The sequence below is a fragment of the Pantherophis guttatus genome, chromosome 3, assembly GCF_059756535.1.
Source record: "Pantherophis guttatus breed Tessera chromosome 3, ASM5975653v1, whole genome shotgun sequence".
Lineage (NCBI taxonomy): Eukaryota > Metazoa > Chordata > Lepidosauria > Squamata > Colubridae > Pantherophis > Pantherophis guttatus.
The window spans coordinates 209,902,959-209,923,131 of NC_142065.1; the positions used below are offsets into that span (position 1 = coordinate 209,902,959).

General features: G+C 40.0%; 1 protein-coding gene across 36 annotated transcripts in view; it reads right to left on the minus strand.

The window, feature by feature from the left end:
• PTK2 (protein tyrosine kinase 2) overlaps window positions 1-20,173 on the minus strand; it is a 239,852-nt gene that overhangs the window by 77,750 nt on the left and 141,929 nt on the right. For 16 of the 36 annotated variants that reach the window (XM_087890946.1, XM_087890944.1, XM_087890943.1 and 13 more), the window contains 3 exons: window positions 17,644-17,696; window positions 6,083-6,139; window positions 3,008-3,105 (listed from right to left, as the gene is read on the minus strand). In XM_087890946.1, the coding sequence (XP_087747072.1) occupies window positions 3,008-3,105; window positions 6,083-6,139; window positions 17,644-17,696 (208 nt within the window). Of the gene's footprint in view, window positions 1-3,007; window positions 3,106-4,100; window positions 4,122-6,082; window positions 6,140-11,607; window positions 11,626-13,531; window positions 13,616-17,643; window positions 17,697-20,173 lie in introns of all 36 variants that reach the window. The other 20 variants (XM_060681809.2, XM_060681811.2, XM_060681810.2 and 17 more) reach the window with 5 other exon arrangements.

The following is a 20,173-nucleotide window of genomic DNA, read 5'->3' on the forward strand; positions in this document are numbered from 1 at the left end:
GCCACGCCCACAGAACCTGTAGGGAAAAATTTTAGATTTAACCCCTGGTTTCTTCTCTTAATTAATGCTTATAACAAAGTAATCTGAAATTCTGTAAATACTAAAATAAACAAACCTGACCAAACTATTAATGTTTAATTTTAATTTAATATTGTGGAAGGGTTTTTAAAAACATTTTGTTTCTGTTTTATATTAGATATATCTAAATGTTTCTTCAAAGGCTATGTGCATAATGCTAGCACTCATTTCTTCAAAAGTATAAAAAGACATTAATCTTAAAATGGCATTGGCCAATTTCAGGTTTCTAAGAGTAAGCTTGAGTTTGATTAGAACTTAACTTTGTCTTTTTGTTATATAAGAAGGAATAGAGTTCTCATTATTATTCCATTAACACTGTGTTCAACCTCAGCTTAAATTAGCCAGATTTGTCTCAGACTACACAGAAAACATACCAAAAAGTTGCAGTGATCAATTGTGCATTGCACACCAACTATTTTTTCTGGTAATTTCAATCTGCCCATGAGCAACTTGTTTAGTTGAGCTGCATACCCAGCATCATATAACACCATTCTTTTAAAAGAGAAAAGTAGATTGCCTGTGACACGAAGATATTTGCAGGATTTAATGAAACACAAATAATCCCTTATCGCTTCTAAAATTGCAGAAACCATGTGCAAATGCAAAGTTAAATGAACATCTTTTGAGAGCTGTATGCAACGAAATTTCATTTTAATCTATGCCGATCAGTGTACATTCAAAGTGACAATAAAGTTATTCTACGTCTAAATCTAATCTTATTGTTCGTCCTCTAAGCCAAATATTTTTACAGCCCTACACTCAAATGTACAGTATTTATGTTTCTTCGAAGACCCCAGTTTCAAGTGTCAAGAGTTTCATAAATAACTTTTTTGGGTTGAAAGCTTCAAGGTTTCAACCGATCAAAGGAAGCTAATTAAAACCTAATTGCTAAATATGAGAAGACAAACAAATTTCTCTCGGCGCATTCATGCGTCTCTGCAAAGGAACTGGAAACTGAAGCTCCTGCTGAAAAGTTCAAATGTATCCCACAGCAGGCTTAAATCAGAAGCTGCTGGTAGGCAGCGGTTCTCTGATTTTAAAACGTTCACACATTACCAACAGCTAATTAGACCCTCAGGCCAAATGAGACTTCCCTACTCCTTGGACAGCATCTCCTCCACACACATCCCCACCATGTCACGATTTAACAACTGCGTGTAACAGCTGGGCATGTTTATCGGAGCATTTAGGCTTTGATATTATCAGGGAGATGATGAGTTAATCTCCCATCTTAAGTTTTTATTATTCCACTTAAACCAACAGTTTGTGACTTTGCCTTACAAGTCTCCACCAAAGACTTGGTACATGTTTCTTCCAATACGTACATTTTTTGGAAAACTAACACCAAAAAGATTTCCCCTTATTCCCAAATATCTTTAATTCCAGTGTGTATCTAAAGTCCAGGAACTGGAGTTCGCCTACACACTACACTGCTCCTTCTTAGCATTATCCTGGTTTTTTTTCTTTTGTGAAAGAGCTTAGGTACACGGAATGGCACAATGAGCTTCAGGGTCAAGTGAGGAAATGATTTAGCCTTAATCTGACGTATTTGCATGAGAGCAGCCAGCTGAAATTGGCTGACACCAATCAAGATGAGATGACAAGGCAACAAGGAATGAAAATAGTTTCCAAGCAACCAATTGTCCGAAAGATGCTTTTTCAAAAAAGATTCTTTTTCCATAGACATTAAGCAACCAGTCTTACGTAACTCAGTCACAGTAAACCAAAAGTTGATTACCACCTTTAAAGCGCTCCATGGCATTGGACCTGGGTACCTGGGTACCTTCAAGACTGTCTTCTGCCACCAATAGCCTCCCACCGGCCAGTCCGCTCCCACAGAGAGGGTCTCCTCAAGGTGCCATCGGCCAAATTATGTCGGCTGGCGACACCCAGGGGGAGGGCCTTCTCTGTGGGAGCCCCTGCCCTTTGGAATGAACTGTCCCTGGAAATGCGTAAGATCTCCGATCTCCGTGTATTTTGCTGTGCCCTCAAAACCTTGTTGTTCCACCAGGCCGGGCTATCAATGTAAAGATTTTAATTGGTTTTAAATATGGGATATTAAATTTGGGGATTTTATAATTGAGCCAACTATTTAATAATTTTAATTATTTTTAAATTTTGTCTGTCTTTGTGCTTTTAATCAGGCTGTACACCGCCCTGAGACCTTCAGGAGAAGGGCGGTATAGAAATAAAATAAAATAAAAAAATAAAATAAAATAAAATAAAATAAAATAAAATAAAATAAAATAAAATAAAATAAAATAAAATAAAATAAAATAAAATAAAATAAAATAAAATAAAATAAAATAAAATAAAATAAAATAAAATAAAATAAACAAACAGCCAACGAACATGAAGAAAATTCCATCAAAAGAGAATATTAGTAGTTCAGGGTTAAACTGTGGGGTCCTTGATGCTCTCTGAGGTGGTGTTCTTGCAGACGTTTCATGACCCAAATGGGTAACGTCATCAGCGCTAGAAGGGAATGGGGTTTGGTAATGAAATGCTGGCAACCAAGCTGAGAGAGCATCAAGAACCCCACAGGAAAAAAATAAGTGAGCATACTGTATATATGAAGGTTTGCGAGAACGAAACAAAATTCAACCATTCATACACACAACTGCGGTTATAAAGAACTCTGTCTTTTCCAACACTACTTACATCACCTGGCCAGTATTATAGTTTGATAAATATGAATGTGTGAGGATGTGTAATTTAAGGAATTTTATTCAATAAAGATAAAAGGTTGGTGGAGACACTATGCATTGGGTTAAGAAGTTTTCCATTACCGCATAAGAGAACAAAGTTCAAAACTCAACATATTTGCACTTTCACTAGAACGTAAGAATGTATAGTGGATAATCTCACACAATTGGAAGGAAGCGAATTCTACTTACGAAAAAAGCATGAAAACGTTACGAATACCTACTGGAGTGACATAAACTCCTTGGTGGACATCGCCAAACTGCCCTTCACCGATGCAGCGTCCCAGTTCAATCCGCTCTCTTTGAATCTCATAATCCCTGGCTATTAAAATACAATCCATTTAAATTTAAATCCAATGATGAAATAGCTTCCCCATGAAAGACCCCACAAAAGACAAAAACACCATCAAAGGTCGCTTAAAATGATTACCCACATGAAAAATAGACCAATATTTGCCCCACAAGCAAGCCATATAAGTACCATTCTCTATAGTGGAATCCTCTTAAACACTCATTCAAACGGAAATCCTAGAAAAGATATATGAGACGTCTAGTTCTGAATTAGTTCCAGTGTGTTTAGTTACATTAATGCAAGCAATGTAATTAAAGCATCTTAACTGAATTATGACCAATGGTTCACATGGAAAGAAATGCAAAAAGGGTAGGTTATTTTGATTAGCTCCTGCTAATGGCATATTTAAGAGGTCTCCATTACATGATATTTTAGGGGCTTGTGGTTTTAATCCTATGCATACATTCCTGGAAATAAACCCCACTCTAGAGTGAAATTTACAGCCAAGTAAAAATACAAAATATTACGTTTCCTGTTAATCAGGAAACAGGCCAAGAACAGTTTTAATAAGCCTGAAAAAGACCTACCCTAAATACCTATGCAATGTATTCTGCTGACATTTCATACATATTTTATTATATTTTTTCTTTAGTAAACTGCTTATTCCTAAAATCATTAGGCATTATTCATTGCCAACTGAATTGTCTATTTTTATTTCCGAATTTCAAATAAAATAGTGGGAAACATGCTTTTTTGTTTCCAAAGGGAGAAGTGGAAATGATTTATTATGATGAGTTAAAAAAAAAAAGTAAGAATAGGCATAAAATCTTCTGTAGTTTATATATCCATTTTTATTTGAACAAAGCAGTTTTTTTTCTTTATAATCTCATAATTATCAAACGTGTTGGCTTAAAAATACACAATTGAGCCAGCACTTTATTAATAGAAAGTCAATCGTTCCTTTTTTTTTTTTAAGGTATCTCCAAAATTGTAAACAGATAGATAATTAAAGGATCTCCTGTTACCTTCATCTATTCCATAGCTTTCTGCAGTGCAATTAAGAGAAAAATCAAACACCGGCTTAGAAAATGCTTCTTAAAATGCAAATTACATTTGGAAAAAAATTTTTTTTCCAGTATTCAAAATCCCACACACAGACATTGCATTTGAAATTTCTGCAGATACCCCAAAATACATGATCTACATTTATGACATCATCTTCAAAACACTGTAGAGGCACAGATGCCATCCAACTTTACTTTGTATATTATAACACAATTTAGGATGAGGTGGTTACATTTATCCATTTACATACTGACTATTATGAGCTATGTTTTTCATTAACAATGGCTAACAATTTTTAAAAAGTCATTCATTCCCTCTCCCCTGAAAGAATACTCTTTTTAAAAAATAATTTATTATCCCTGGTTAATCTCAAGTGCTAAGCCCAGGCCGATATGATTATCACTTGGAAGAAGATCTCAATGGGATACTGAGGCTGCGGGCAAGACCAGGCTGTCCAAACATATCCAAAAAAAGGGCCATAACAAAACACATCCATCTTGTTGCCAAGAAAATCAAATGGATGTGTCTGCATAACCACTAGGACCGTGATGGTGAACCAGTGGCACCCAGAGCCGTGCCCATGCCACCCCTCCTCTCCCAGGAGTCTCCATGTGGCCCATTTTGGATGGCAGGTAAGTACAGGGCTCGCACGCAAGCTCTGGGAGGGCATTTCCGGCCTCTAGTGGGCCTCCGTGGGGAGTAGGGGAGGACATTTTCACCCACCCCAGGCTCCAGGAAAGCCTCTGGAGCCTGGGGAGGGCAAAAAACAGGCCTACTGGGCCTACCAGAAGTCTGGAAATGGGCCGTTTCCGGCCTCTGGAGGCTTCAGGGAGGCCTGCTAGGCTCAAAACGGGGCACGGGGGGGGTCGTGTGCGCATGCGCGGGGGGTTGTGCGCAGGGGGAACATTGAATTATGGGTGTGGGCACATATGCACCCACTATTGTGTGCATGTGTGTGCTTTCACACGCATGCTTTCGGCACCCGAGGAAAAAAAGGTTCACCATCACTGCCCTAGGAGCGGTGCTGGGTTCCAGGCATGGCCAACTGGATGGGTGTGGTCAACTGGGTGGGAGTGGCCAGCTTGACGGCACTCCCTAAATTCCTGGCATGTTTCCTCTTCGCACTGGGTAGACCGGGCCGAAGCTATATAGGCCGCCCCCTACATTTTCCAGGACAGCCCTGCGTGCCAGATCCGACCACATCACGGGCTGGCTCTGGCCCACGGGCCTTGTGTTTGACACACCTGCTTTAGAGCAAGCTGAGATTTTCCATTATACCTGCACTTTGGAAATTGGATTTTGTTCTTATTGCCATTTATTTATTTATACGTATCCCACCTTTATTATTTTTACCAACAACCCAAGGCAGCAAACGTATCCAACGCATCTTCCTCCTCCTATTTTTCCCACAGCAACAAGCTTTTGTCAGGTGGATCAGCACCAAAATCACTGAGATGGCTTTCATGGCTAAAGCGGGACTTGAATTCACGGTCTCCCACGTTCTAGGCTGGTGCCTTAACTACTAGATGTAGGGAAACTTTGAGGATGAAAGTGGGAGTTTCCTGCCTCCTTCCTTTCCTTAATGCACAGAAGTATAAGAACCTGGAGAGAAGCACAGATAATCCTAAAGCTAAAAGGGGTTTATTCTTCTGAGTAAGACACAGCACAGTGCCTGGACTTACTCGCAGTTTCCCACCTGGCCATCAATCGAAAATTGCTCTCTCTCAGTTGCTTACATGAGTCTGTGCTTCTACATCTACTATTTCAAAAACAATAATAATAATCCCAGTGGAGGTATGTCAATTCTTCAAATGACACTTAAAACCTTTTATTTTCCAATTTCTAGGCCCACAAGGATGCATCTCAAATATCCTTGATTAAATAGAGCTACAACTATGTTTATCGAGTCTATCAGGTGTCCAGAGTGAAAAGGATGGCTTACTTGAAGGCATGGTGTACGTATCTTCTTCATCTATGATCTCTGCATAGTCATCGGTTTCTGAAATGAAAAGAATGGGAGAATCTGAAGGAAATGACCGTATTGCAAAACAAAGCAAAAAGACTTGTGTGTGAGAGAGAGTGTGTGTGTACACATACACACAGAGACTGCTTTTCTGTCCAAATCCAAAAACCTGCAACCTTTTCACCGATATAAATCTCCATCTGCCACCGTGATTAAAATCTTCTCTCCAGACAAGGTTAACTCAGGGACATGAAGATGGCCTCATTACCACCTTACATTACATAACCAAGTTTGTTTTTCAGGGACTAGAGAGAGAAACTGAACGGCATCTTTATTATCAGGAGACAGTCCCCCTATTTAGACCCAGCAGTCAAAACATGAGTAATCCTGTCTGAATCGTCAACGCAAATTCCCCGTTAAGAAAATTCACAATAAAGCCAACGGATGAGAGAGTTTGCAAGGGTAGAGCGGCCCAGCGTAGACAAACAAGGCAGAACTCAATACACAGCTGCACTGTGAATATTTGCACCCAAAATAGCAACGTCTGTGATATTCTCTTTTTTCTCTCTCTCTATGACTTCTTTATACGAAAGAGATGAGACGCTGCTGGTCTTTCTTAAGGCCTTGAAGACTTAGATTTGTGTTGGGAGCATGGAGGCCTGATGGTGCAGGCGAGCCCATTCCTTGATTCCATTAACTGTTATGAAGGATTATTAATTGCTGCTGTCGGTTGTATTTCTTGGCTGCTATTTATGCTATTTAAAATGTTACATTGCTTTATTCCGTTGTTAAGTACTGTTGGCCACCGAGAGTCATGAGCAGTTATATAAATTTAACCAATATAGTCGTTTAAAGGATCATCTTTAAAGGCCAGACAAGGAATAATGAATGGAAATTGATCAAGGAGAGATTCAACCTAGAAATAAGGAGAAATTTGCTGACAGTGAAAACAATCAACCAGTGGAACAGAAGTTGCCTTCGGAAGTTGTGGGAGCTTCATCACTGGAGGCTTTCAAGAAGAGATTGGACTGCCATCTGCCAGAAATGGTGTAGGGTCTCCTGCTTGGGCAGGGCGGTTGAACTAGATCGGGGTCTCCAACCTTGGCAACTTTAAGACTTGTGGACTTCAACTCCCAGAGTAAATGGCTGAGGAACTGTGGGAGTGGAAGTCCACAAGTCTTAAAGTTGCCAAGGTTGGAGACCCCTGCAGTAGATGACCTACAAGGTCCCTTCCAACTCTGTTAATCTATGTATTACAAGTCTGTTCTTAACAAATTCTAATTATTTTAATATTATTGTTCAATTTTATCCTTACTCCATCCTCAATATTTTCATCAAGATTTAGCTTTTATTATGCAAAGAGCTTAGTTTTATGTGTATAACTGTCATTCCGGCTAGAAATCTTAAATGTACCGTATATGCTTAACATTCATAAACACCCAAAACTGCACTATCGCTTCTGCTCTGAATTGCTAGCTCAAACCCAAAATATCTATCCTCCCTGTCATCTGATAGCACTTGAGTTTAAACAATCCCTTCCTCTCAGGAACAGGATTTTGGTCACTTGTAAGATTTCCTCAAGCCATCCTCACCTAGATCATTTAAAAAGTTAGAAAAAAAGAAAGGGCAGAATTCCAAGGAAAAAGTACAAGAAACTGCTATACTTGAACTGGGAACTGATTTAGAGGAGGACTCCTGCAGTTCCACCTGATAGTTACAACCTTTCCTGGACCAGGAAGTCACCCATGCCTTAGTCACCTCCCATATAGACTATTGTGATGTGGTTCATGTGACATTGTCCTTGAAGAGGATCCAGGACTTCATGGCCCAGGCACTGAAGGCTAAACTGGTAGTCTTCAACTTACAACAGCTTGTTTAGTGACCTTTCGCACGATGACAGTTTTTTTACTCTCACAATCGCTGCAGCATCTCCAGGGTCACGTGATCAAAATTCAGACACTTGGCAACTTGATTCATATTTTTGACGGTTGCCGTGTCCCAGGGTCATGTGATTCCCTTTTGGGACCTTCTGACAAGCCAAGTCAACAAAGAAGTCAAATTCATTTAAGAACCCTGTATTAGTAACTGAAGAACTCCACTGATGAACTTAACAAATATGGCAAGAAAAGTCGTAAAATGGGGCAAAATTCACTTAACAAATGGCTCACTTAGCCACAGCAATTTTGAGTTCAATTGTGGTCATAAGTTGAGGACTACCTGTATTTCGTATTTGACAAGCGAATCCTCAAATAAGATAAGAACATTATATCATTAAATGATAAGATTTTTTTTTCTGGCAAAATAAAATTGATCTCTCTCTGTCTCTATAATGGTTTTGAATTATTTAAATTTTGCTTAATTTAATTAAACATCTCTGTACAGTACTTGCTATAAAGAAGAATTTTCTAGCCAGTTTACAATTAACGTTACCTAGTTCCATAATTATTTGGTTTACTGAATTTTTTAAAACCTCCCTCTCAGCCTAATTGAGTTTATTATTCACTTTTTCCTCGTTCACTTTTGAGAAAACAAGCACACGTGGGAAATGCAGAATCAATTTTAACCATCAACAAAAATTAGTGTAACTCATTTTAGCAGACATTTTTAACAGATTAAGATGGGTCAGATTAAGACAGCATGGCTGGCTGGGGAATTCTGGGAGTTGAAGTCCATAAGTCTTAAAGTTCCCAAGTTTGGAGACCCCTGGATTAAGAGATGTTCCTAAAGCCAGACACCCTGAGCCCACTTGGAGAAAGGGGGGGGGGAGCTCGTAATATAATATTTTTGCTCAAGGCATCAACACTTCAAAAGTTGCAAATGTTCCAATGTTGAGCACTTGAGGGATGCAAAAGAAGCTCACAGACTTTGAAGAAAATGCTAATGCTCTAAGTGGGAGGGAAGGAGGCACCACTGATTTATCTACCTCCCCCACCCTCTTCATTTCTTTTCTTTAATGTTTCGCATCTGCTATAAAACTTTTTTATACCAAGGAAGTTTATTTTATTTTATTTGGTTTGTCAAACATGTATGAGATAACAGATATAAGTATAAACATAATTTGAATACATGAAAAGAGTAAGTAAAAAGGAATATTAGGACAGGGACGGTAGGCACGCTGGTGCTCCTATGCACGCCCCTTACAGACCTCTTAGGAATGGGGTGAGGTCAACAGTAGACAGTCTAAGGTTAAAGTTTTGGGGGTTTGGGGAAGAAACCACAGAGTCAGGTAGAGCATTCCAGGCATGGACCACTCTGTTGCTGACGTCGTATTTTCTGCAATCGAGTTTGGAGCTGTTTACCATGAGTTTGTATCTATTGTGTGCTCATGTATTGTTGTGGTTGAAGCTGAAGTAGTCATTGACAGGTAGGACGTTGTAGCAGACAATTTTATGTACTACGCTTAGGTCAGACCGAAGGCAGCGTAGTTCTAGATTGTCCAAGCCCAGAACTTAAAGCCTAGTGGTATAAGGTATTCTATTGCAAGCAGAGGAGTGGAGGACTCTTCTCGTGAAATACCTCTGGACTCGCTCAATGTATTAAGGTCCGATATACAGTGTGGATTCCAGGCAGACGAGCTGTATTCGAGAATTGGTCTAGCAAAGGTTTTGTATGCCCTAGTTTGCAGTGCAATGTTACTGGAGAAGAAGCTTCGCAAGATTAGGTTAACAACTCTTAATGCCTTTTTGGCAATGCTATTGCAGTGAGCTCTGGCGCTTAAGATCGTTTGAGATGAGTACTCCAAGGTCCTTGACAGAGTGAAGGTCGTTTACAAGGTCGTATCCACCCAGTTTGTAATTGGTGTTCTGATTTTTGTTGCCAAGACAGAGCATTATTAGTTGAGATTTGTAGTTGCCAATTGTTTGACCATAATCTAGGTCGCTTTGTAGGGCAACAGTATTGTCGGTGGTGTTGAATAGTTTTACGTCATCAGCAAAGAGAACGCAGCTGCTTATAATATGATCGCAAAGGTCATTTATGTAAAGTAGAAAGAGTGTGGGTCCTAAAACGCTGCCTTGGGGGACACTGTTAACTGGTAGCCTAAGATGCTGTTAAATTTGAGACCAATGGCCATGTTTGACTTTTATTGCCAAAGCTTTAAAAAACTACGAATTGCAGAGTTAAGGCCGATCAGGGTCGGGACAGGAAATCAGAGTTAAGGAAGCATCTTCACCTCTGGATAAACGATGCTAGTATTTCAGATGGTCTGACTGAGGTAGACGGCCAAGCCAAGCCAAATTTTGATAACGTGACTGCTGCAGCCTCGCAACGGTTGAAACTCTGGAGACTGGTATCAGTACCATTCATTGAACTCTGCAAGAACTGGTGGCTGAACAAAGGGTCGTAACTCAAGAACTATCTCTAATCTGTTTCTCTCAATTTAAGCCAGACCAGCAAAGGCAACAGAGAACCAAAATGCTCAGGACAATCTCAGAAGCCACCCATGCAAATCCACTAGAGCTGATTTAATTCAGAAAGAAAAAGGGGCATATTTATTTATTAATGGGGTAGGGAAAGAGGCATGTTCTAGAACCAAACCGTACTGACAGTTGGGCATTTAATTTCTTCTTTATATTCTGGATTATGGGTGTCCAAATTTGGCAATTTTAAGACATGTGGACTTCAACTCCCATAATTCCACAGCCATGGCTGGCTGTGGAATTCTGGGACTTGAAGGCTATAAATTTTGCCATTGACAACATTGGACACTCCTGCTCTGAATATTATAGTATAGCTTTCCCCCCCCCCCCTCTCTCTCTACCACGAGGTAAAACAGTATAGGTAGTCCACAAGTTAGTGACCGTTCAAAGTTGCAACGGCACTGAAAAATATGAGTTATGACCATTTTTCCACATTTATGACCATTGCAGCAATTCTGTGGTCACAAGGTCAAAATTCAGATGCTTGGCAACTGACTCATATTTATGACGGTTGAAGTGTCCAGGAATCATGTGGTCCCCTTTTGCGACCTTCTGACAAAAAAAAATCAATGGAGGAACCAGATTCACTTAACAACCCTGTTACTAGCTTAACAGCTTCAGTGGTTCATTTAACAACTATGGTGAGAAAGGTCGTAAAATGGGGGCAAAGCTCACTTAACAACTGACTTGCTTAGCAACAGAAATTTTGGGCTCAATGGTGGTCGCAAGTCAAGGACTACTGTAGCCATACAGGCTTATGAAGTGATGGCAAAAATGTAACTTACACCAGATATTTAAAAAGGAAGAAAGGGCTCTAGGATATACAGCTATACATTTTCAACTGCCTTCCTTTCATCTCTTTTCCTTCGTGTCTTCGTTTTTTTTTTCCCCCAAGGAAGCACGCACCATGTTGTGGAATTGTATGACTGTGGCATAGCTGAATATGTCTAATATAAATAAATAAACATAAGGCCGAGGCATGTGCCTTCATTACAAACAACAAAAGTGGCAAATGAGTTATTGAGGTTGCAAGCGGTACTTTCATCACACACAAATTGTTTAAAAGGAAATGTAACCACATATTACCGTCCCCACTAATTTCATCTGTCGATCCGGGTAGCATGCAAAAAAGAGAGAGAAAGCAGAAGGTAAAGAGCAGGAGGGGAACGGACAGAGGAAAAAAGGGGGGAGAAAATCAGAAAATACAGTATTAAAATCACAAGTAAGCCAAAGAGGATAAAAAACATATTGTTACAGTCATATACATGCCCAGTTCCAAGGAAATGTGACAAAGCAGTGGCAATTAAGGCATTTATTGGGATCCAATAGTTTATTTCGATACAGCCCATCAGAACGTGCAGGCAGCCGACAACACATTCATTTTAGTACAATTTGGGGAGAAAAACTAGGCCATTGTTTTTTCTCTCTCCATTATAGCCTCTCCCCTCCCGTCCAACAGGATGAATTTGTTCGATAAACCTTAACCAAGGCATCCAATTCTACGATTTAGATATTCTTTTAAACGTCAATGAAATAAAAGTTGCCATTAAAGGTAGAAGGCATTGAATTAATTTTGAAAGTTGTTAAACTAGACACTTTACTGAAAATTGATTTTTCTTTTTCATTAGACACACAAGAAAAATAAATCCCTCCCTGACTCAGTCTCTGGTACTGAGAACAATCATCAGTATTTGGTGACATGTGACTTGTCCATTTTATTTCTGAGGCTTTTCTGGATTGTCCCAAGGTTGCACTTCAACAAAACGATTATTTATTTTATCTTTAGTTGATAAAGAACATTTATACAGCCACCCAACTCATTTGCGGTGTCTCGGGGCAGCTTACAAAGATAAAGACCCCAAGACAGAAATCAATAAACTTCCATCCATTTTGTAACAACAATCAGACGGACCCACTTGATGGGTTCTGTATCACACTGGGGTCCCCGGGGGCCGTTGTCAGAACCTCAACTTCAGGGCCTTTTGAAAAAGTGTCCAAGTGGGGCACAATCAAATATAGGTAGTCCTCGATTTACAGCAGTTCATTTAGTGACCGTTCAAAGTTACTATGGCACTGAAAAAGTGAGTTATGACCGTTTTTTTCACATTTATGATTGTTGCAGCACCCCACAGTCACGTAATCAAAAGTCAGACATTTGGCAATATTTAGGACGGTGGAAGCGTCCTGTGGGTCATGCGATCCCCCTTTTGCGACCTTCTGACAAGCGAAGTCAATGGGGAAGCCAGATTCACTTAACAACCATGTTATGATCATAACTGCAGCGATTCACTTAACAACTGTGGCAAGAAGGTCATTAAGTGGGGCAAAAGCCACTTAACAAATGTCTCGCTTGGCAAATAAATGTTGGGCGCAACTGTCATTGTAAGTAGAGGACTCCCTGTGTTGTATTTGGCTTTCTTCCTGGAATTTATTTCATTGGTACCAACAGGTGGGGCTGAGTTTGCCAATGGACTAGATCACAGCAACTGGGAGACCTGTGGACTTCAATTCCCAGAATTCCCCAGCCAGCCATGCTGAAGTCCACAGATCTTAAGGTTGCCAACGCTCAATCCCCATTATCCAACTTAATGCCTACACATCCTTTAGATCGATATACAACAATCAGGACTTCAATATATTGTATAGCTGCTGCTCTAAGACGCAACGTTGTTTATCATGCCAGGGGTTCATGCATTGGCCCAAGCAGGCTACTAAGTAAAAAAAAATGTGGAGTTTTTTCCTCCACAGGAATTATTCCATAGGTTTTCAACACCACCAAAGTTCCAGCTTTGCACAATTCGAAATATTTCCTAGGACTCACTGAACAATTGGAGAAAAAAAAAAACAAAACCAAATGGCACGCAGATTCAAAATTTTAGCAACGTAGGTTTTAAGTTCTTGGTACTTTACAATTTTACTGTAGCCTCAAGGGAACCAAATTTTAACATGGTTAGCAAAGCGCAGCTGTTGAACGGATCAGGCAACCTAAAGAAAGCGCAAGGCTAAATACCCTTAGCTGGTGATTCATGTGAACACAAGACAAAAGGGAGAAAGTGTCTGGCTCGCTTTACTTTATGTTGACAGTGACTGACTCCTTTATCAAGAAGCAGAAAATAGAAAGGAAGAAAGAACAAAAGTTGTCAGAACACCTGCAAGCAGTGAACACAAGCAAGCACAAGGTTAATAGGGCAGTCGGTTAGTTCTAACGAATATTTATCTAAATAATATCTGTATTTATCCGTTGTTACAGGAGTGAAGCTTTGACTTCCGCTTGGCTTTCTGAAAAGCAGGGGAGCCAAGAAGAGTTACTGAAAATGTAAAAGTCTGTCATCCCTTTCTGAAGTGCAACAAGATTAAGACATTTTAAGATATAAACTATAACAGCTCATACAATTTATCCAACTGTGGAATTTCATATGGGTGTATAGACTAAACAAGATGCAAACAATATATATCATAAGTTTTAATAGAGGATATTTAATTGATTGGGAACTGCCCAGAATTGGTTATAAGAGTGAAGGAGAGAGGGTGGGATGGGGGGAAGGTTTAGATTACAGATTAACAGAGTTGGAAGGGACCTTGTAGGTCATCTAGTCCAACCCCCTGCCTAAACAGGAGACCCTACACCATTTCTGACAAATGGCAGTCCAATCTCTTCTTGAAAGTCTCAAGTGATAAAGCTCCCACAACTTCCAAAGGCAACTTCTGTACCATTGTTTGACTGTTCTGTCAGAAAATTCGTCCTTAATTCCAAATTGAATCTCTCCTCATTCAGTTTCTATCCATTATTCCTTGCCTGGCCTTCAGGTGCTTTGGAAAATTGCTTGACCCCCCCTCCTCTCTGGGGCAGCCCCTCAAATATTGGAAACCTGCTATCCTGTCTCCCCTGATCCTTCTCTTCACTAGACTAGCCATGCCCAGTTCCTGCAACCGTTCATTGTATGTTTTAGCCTTCAGTCCCCTCATCACCTCGGTTGCTCTTCTCTGCACTCTTTCTAAAGTCTCAACATTTTTTTTATAGTGTGGTGACCAAAACTGGATGCAGCTGTGGTCTTACTAAGGCTTTATAGAGTGGTATTAGTCCCTCACGTGATCTTGATTGTATCCCTCTGTTAATGCAGTTTAGGATCGCATTGGCTTTTTTGGCTGCCGCCACACGCTGCTGGCTCATATTTACCTGGTTGTCCACTAGGACTCCAAGATCCCTCTCACAGTCACTGCTATTAAACCTGGTTTCAACCGGTTTATATGTGTACTTTTGGTTTTTCTTGCCTAAGTGTAAGACTTTACTTTTCTCTACATTGAATTTCATTTTGTTAGATAGGGCCCAGGGTTCAAGTCTGCCAAGATCCATCTGGATCCTGAGCCTATCTTCTAGGGTGTAAGCTATTCCTGCCAGCTTAGTATCATCTGCAAATTTGGTAAATTCCCCTTCTATTCCCTCATCTAAGTCGTTTATGAAGATATTGAAAAGTAATGGTCCTTAGGGGGAGGGAGGGAGGAAGGAAGGAAGGAAGGAAGTTCACTCTAAACTACTTTAAACTACTTTTGGGAAAACAGTGTCTCAGAAAGCTCCTTAGTATAGTAAGGCTATCTCAATTCAAGGACTGGACAACTGATATTACTTGGCTCATTCACTTCCAAATTATTCCCCCATCCTTCTCTTGCACAAACTTGACCGAACTGATGCTAGATCATACTAACAGAACAGGATAATGAACAAATTATTTTGATCTAGAGAAATAAGGCAAGGAGGATGAATTTTCTATTTATACAGAAAGACATACAGAAAGTACACTGGGAAACTATTCCAACCGTTCTACTAAATCATGACCAATAACATTTGAACAAAAGAGTCCGTAAAAAAGCTAAATTCGGTTCATGTGGGGCAGGATGGCATCAGAGTTCAACTTCTCTCCATCTGATTAATGAAATCAGACCTCCAAGGTACACGGGTGAAATGCTCCCGGTTCGGACCGGATCACCCAATCCAGTAGCGATGGCAGCGGGTGATTCAGAGAACCGGTAGCAAAAATCCCTGCGCCCCCGTCCCCCATGCCCAGCTGAACTGCACGGTCATTTTTTTTTTTTTTTTACTTTTAAAAGCATTTTTTCTACAACCTCTTCCGATGAAAAAATGCTTTTAAAAGTAAAAAAAAAAAAAAGGCTCTGATGATCGCGGGGCTCAGCTGGGATCATCAGAGGCTTTTCAAAGCATTTTTTTCTGCAACCTCTTGGCCGAAGAGGTGGTTAAAAAAATGCTTTGAAACTTCTCTGACGATCCCAGCTGAGTTCCCTGATTGGCAGAGAGGCATTTTTTAAAAAGCCTCTCTGACAATCCCAGCCGAGTTCCTGATCGGCAGAGAGGCTTTTCAAAGCATTAGAAAAAATACTTTGAAAAGTTTAAAAAAAAGTTGGCCATGCCCACCCCGTCACATTACTACCCCCCCACCAAGCCACGTCCACAGAACCGGTAGTAACAGATTTTACATTTCACCCCTGCCAAGGTCCCTTCCAGCTCTATTCTATTCTTCTATTCTCTTTTTCCTGAATCAAGCCAGAGAAACTAATGAAAGAGGAAGACGGGCAAAAAGAAAAAAAATAAAAGACAGAAAAATTAACTGCACAGTTAGACAGAGCCCGAAGATGGTCGCTTCCTTTCTCCTTTTTCGCTTTGCTTTTATATGATAACACCTTAAGCTGAATGGGGACTCAGTCGTGATCGGCAGCCTGAATTTTAATTACAATGCTCGAAAGAGTATCCTGACATGTGTAACATCTGAAACCCTAATTTCAGGAGGATTCTGTAGAATTAAGTCTTGTATGATCATTATCACATACTCACAGGGATGTCAAACAAAGTACAGATAGCCCTCAACCAACAACCATTCAGTGACTGTCTGAAGGTACAACGGCACTGGGGAAAAAAGGACTTAAGACCGGTCTTCACACTTATAACCACTGCAGCATCCCCACACGATCACAATTCAGATGATTGGCAACTGTCATGTACTTATGACGGTTGCAGCAGCGGGGGGGGGAGGGGTGTCAGATGACTTTCCCAGATGGATTCCAACAAGCTACATTAATGGGGGAATCCAGATTTGCTTAATTGCAGTAGTCTGCTTAACAACCATGGCAAACAAAGTCGTAAAATCAGCTGTGACTCACTTAACAACTGCCTTGCTTAGCAACAGAAATTCTGGTCATAAGTCAAGGCCTACCTGTAATTACTAGTTAGTGGTTAACTTAGGGTTCTAAGCCCTGGTCCAGTATCTTGTAATGTAGGAGGCAACCAGGCTGAGCCTGAGGGAGGGGTCAAATGCATCATCAGTCTGGAGTCCCTACACCCCCTTAAGAGATCCAAGTCCAGCCTCCCCTGCCCCCCACCCCTTGAAGTTTGTTGACTCTTATCTGGCACCAATTTGCCTTGACCGTTAGTAGTTCAGATTCTTGTGGACAGGTAGCATGAAGTAAACTTGTAGTAAATCTATCCTGTTTCCTGACTTCCTACACCTGACACGCACTCTCTGCAGAACTGCAATATACAACAACAGCTATTAATTTCTTTCCGAGCGGTTAATTTATCGATGTTACACAGCTTTCCACTTCATGAAGATCTCACTTACTATTTATATTGAAACAATCCTAAATCCTGTGACTCAAAGCAACAAGAGAATTGACAAGCAGAAAATGAAGCATTAAACTCTTACTTCACGCTCTATCGTTTTCAGTCAACAATCAATAGGCCCTACATAACAAGATATACAATATTTTTTTTCATAACAACATTAAAGCTGGATTTTTTTTTTTACAGCTATTTCTCCTATAGGATAGCTCCCAGACCTCGATTGTGAAATTAATCCACATGAAAACAATCGGCATCCAATACCTACACTGGCTTTTAATATCAAAATTCAAGTTAAAAGGATTTTCAATAATATTTGCTTCCAATTCGTTTCTCACAAAAGCTCCTCCAGTCTTTTTTTCTCTCTTTGAGGGTTCGCTGGCAGGAAGTGAGTAAAACCAATAATAATAATAATAATAATAATAATAATAATAATAATAATAATAATAATAATAATAATAATAATAATAATAATAATAAAAAAAAAATCCTACCTGATACAGAGACGGTATGTGATCGTATTCCTTGCTTCTCATTGTTGGCCAGCCTGTAACACAATAGTTCAAATCTGTGAATGATCTATGTCTTATACCAGCGTTTCTAACCTTTGATAACTTGAAGACATGAGGACTTCACCTCCTAGAATTCCTCACCCAGCATGGCTGATTGGAGAATTCTGGGAGTTGGAGTCCTTATATCTTCAGGTTGCCAAGGTTGAGAACTAAATTTTGCAGTGAAGAAAATTCTACTACCTTAAATTCAGCTCGGAACCAAAAGTACAATAATTTCTCTGAAAATCCCATTTTAAAACTCCACCAGATGTTCAAAATGGCAATGTTCAAAGCTGAATGAACAAACAACTTTGTAGTTTTGCATTTCTTCTAATTATCTACTATCTAGCAACAACCATTTGAATTGCATCCATCACTTATATTAAGAAGGGGAAAAAACACTGTCTTATTTAAGCATGTTATCTGGAAGTTTTATATTCTGAGCTAAATGTAGAGAAGTTATCCATTTTATTTATTTTATTTTATTATTTTATTAAATTTTTATACCGCCCTTCTCCTGCTGGACTCAGGGCGGTGCATAGCCAAGAGTAAAAAACATCCCAATACAAAATTTTAAATTTTAAAAGAAGTAAACAAGTTTTGGCCCAAAATTTAAAACCTCCCGACTAAAATCCATTTACAATTAAAAAATATCTAAAGGGGGGGGGGGCGGTTACGCCAGCCCAGCTTGGTGAAATAGAAAAGTTTTGAGGGCACGGCGAAAAGCACGGAGATCTGGTATCCTACGTATCTCCGGGGGCAGGTCGTTCCAGAGGGTAGGTGCTGCCACAGAGAAGGCCCTCCCCCTGGGGGTCGCCAGCCAACATTGCCTGGCTGACAGCACCCTGAGGAGTCCCTCTCTGTGGGAGCGAACTGGCCAGTGGGAGGCTATCGGTGGCAGAAGGCGGTCCCGTAAGTACCCAGGCCCAATGCCATGAAGCGCTTTAAAGGTAGTAACCAACACCTTGAAGCGCACCCGGAAGACCACCGGAAGCCAATGCAGCTCGCGCAGGAGGGTTGTCACATGGGACCGCCCCATTGCTCCCATAATCCCCCGCGCGGCCGCATTCTGCATCAGTTGGAGCCTCCGGGTGCTCCTCAAGGGGAGCCCCATGTAAAGATGGTTTTACTACTGGAAAGAACAATTAGCAAACTTTAAGGTAATTTCATTGTTTAAAAATTCTTGTTTGTAGACATAGGACGTTACAAGCAAAAATATTCATATTTTAATAGATTATGGCTATAAATATTGTAGTACTGTATATGTACTGGTAATATACACTGCTGAAAAAAAATAAAGGGAACACAAGCAGAAGACATCCGAGATCTGAATGAATGAAATAGCCTTATTAAATACTTTGTTCTTTACATACAGTAGTTTATACACTGCTCAAACAACTAAAGGGAACACAAAACTACTGTATGTAACGAACAAAGTATTTAATAAGGCTATTTCATTCATTCAGATCTCGGATGTCTTCTGCTTGTGTTCCCTTTATTTTTTTTCAGCAGTGTATATGTAATATATGTGTTGTAAGAAGACCACAATTACCGTAGTTTGACAAAAATGTAATATGCAAAAATCACGCTATAAATCTGTAATCAGTCTTCAGAAAAGCACTATTTAGCTGAAATGATTATGGATGGATGGATGGATGGATGGATGGATGGATGGATGGATGGACATCTATAAGACAGATCACAGGTATAACTCTATGAGCACTGGTCATATTTTTAATGTATTCTTCACATGGACTTCTCATATACACTGCACAGAGCCATTTGGATTAAAAAAGTAAACATAGACTGAAACTGCGAGTTAAGAAGAGATTGGAATATTCAGTGATATTTGTGGATGGACATCATTATCATCTCTGAGCAATTTAACTAAGTTTTCCATTCCGCTTATTTTGATTTCTTGAGTTGATACAGTGAAAACAAATGTGTGGAAGTACAAGGCTACATTTCTTTGAAGCCTCAGCAATAGGCACCGAGTCCTGCCAGCTGCCCATCAGGTATCAGATGCTGATGTTGGCAACAGATAATGTAAAAACCATGGACATTTAATTAGGTATATAATGTACGCATTTATTAAATTTATCTGCTACCCATCTCGCTGTTGCAGCGACTCTGGGTGGCTTACAAAATGATAAAAAAGAACTACACTTAAGAAAGATTAAATAAAAGACTAAAAACCAAGAAGACAAGCCACATAGGGGTGGAGATCTTCTCTCTACCCATCAGCCACCCCCAAAATAAAGAAATATTGTGGCCTTATGCCAGCCAACAGAGCTAGGTTTTAAGGCTCTTCCTGAAAGCCAGGAGTATTGGGGCCAACCTCACCTCTTGTGGGAGAATATTGCAAAGAGCAGGGGCCACAGCAGAAAAGGCTCTTCACCTGGATCACAGTAGCCAAAATTCTTTGGCAGATGGGATCCAGAGTAGACCTCTTCCGCTGGAATGAGTGGGTTGG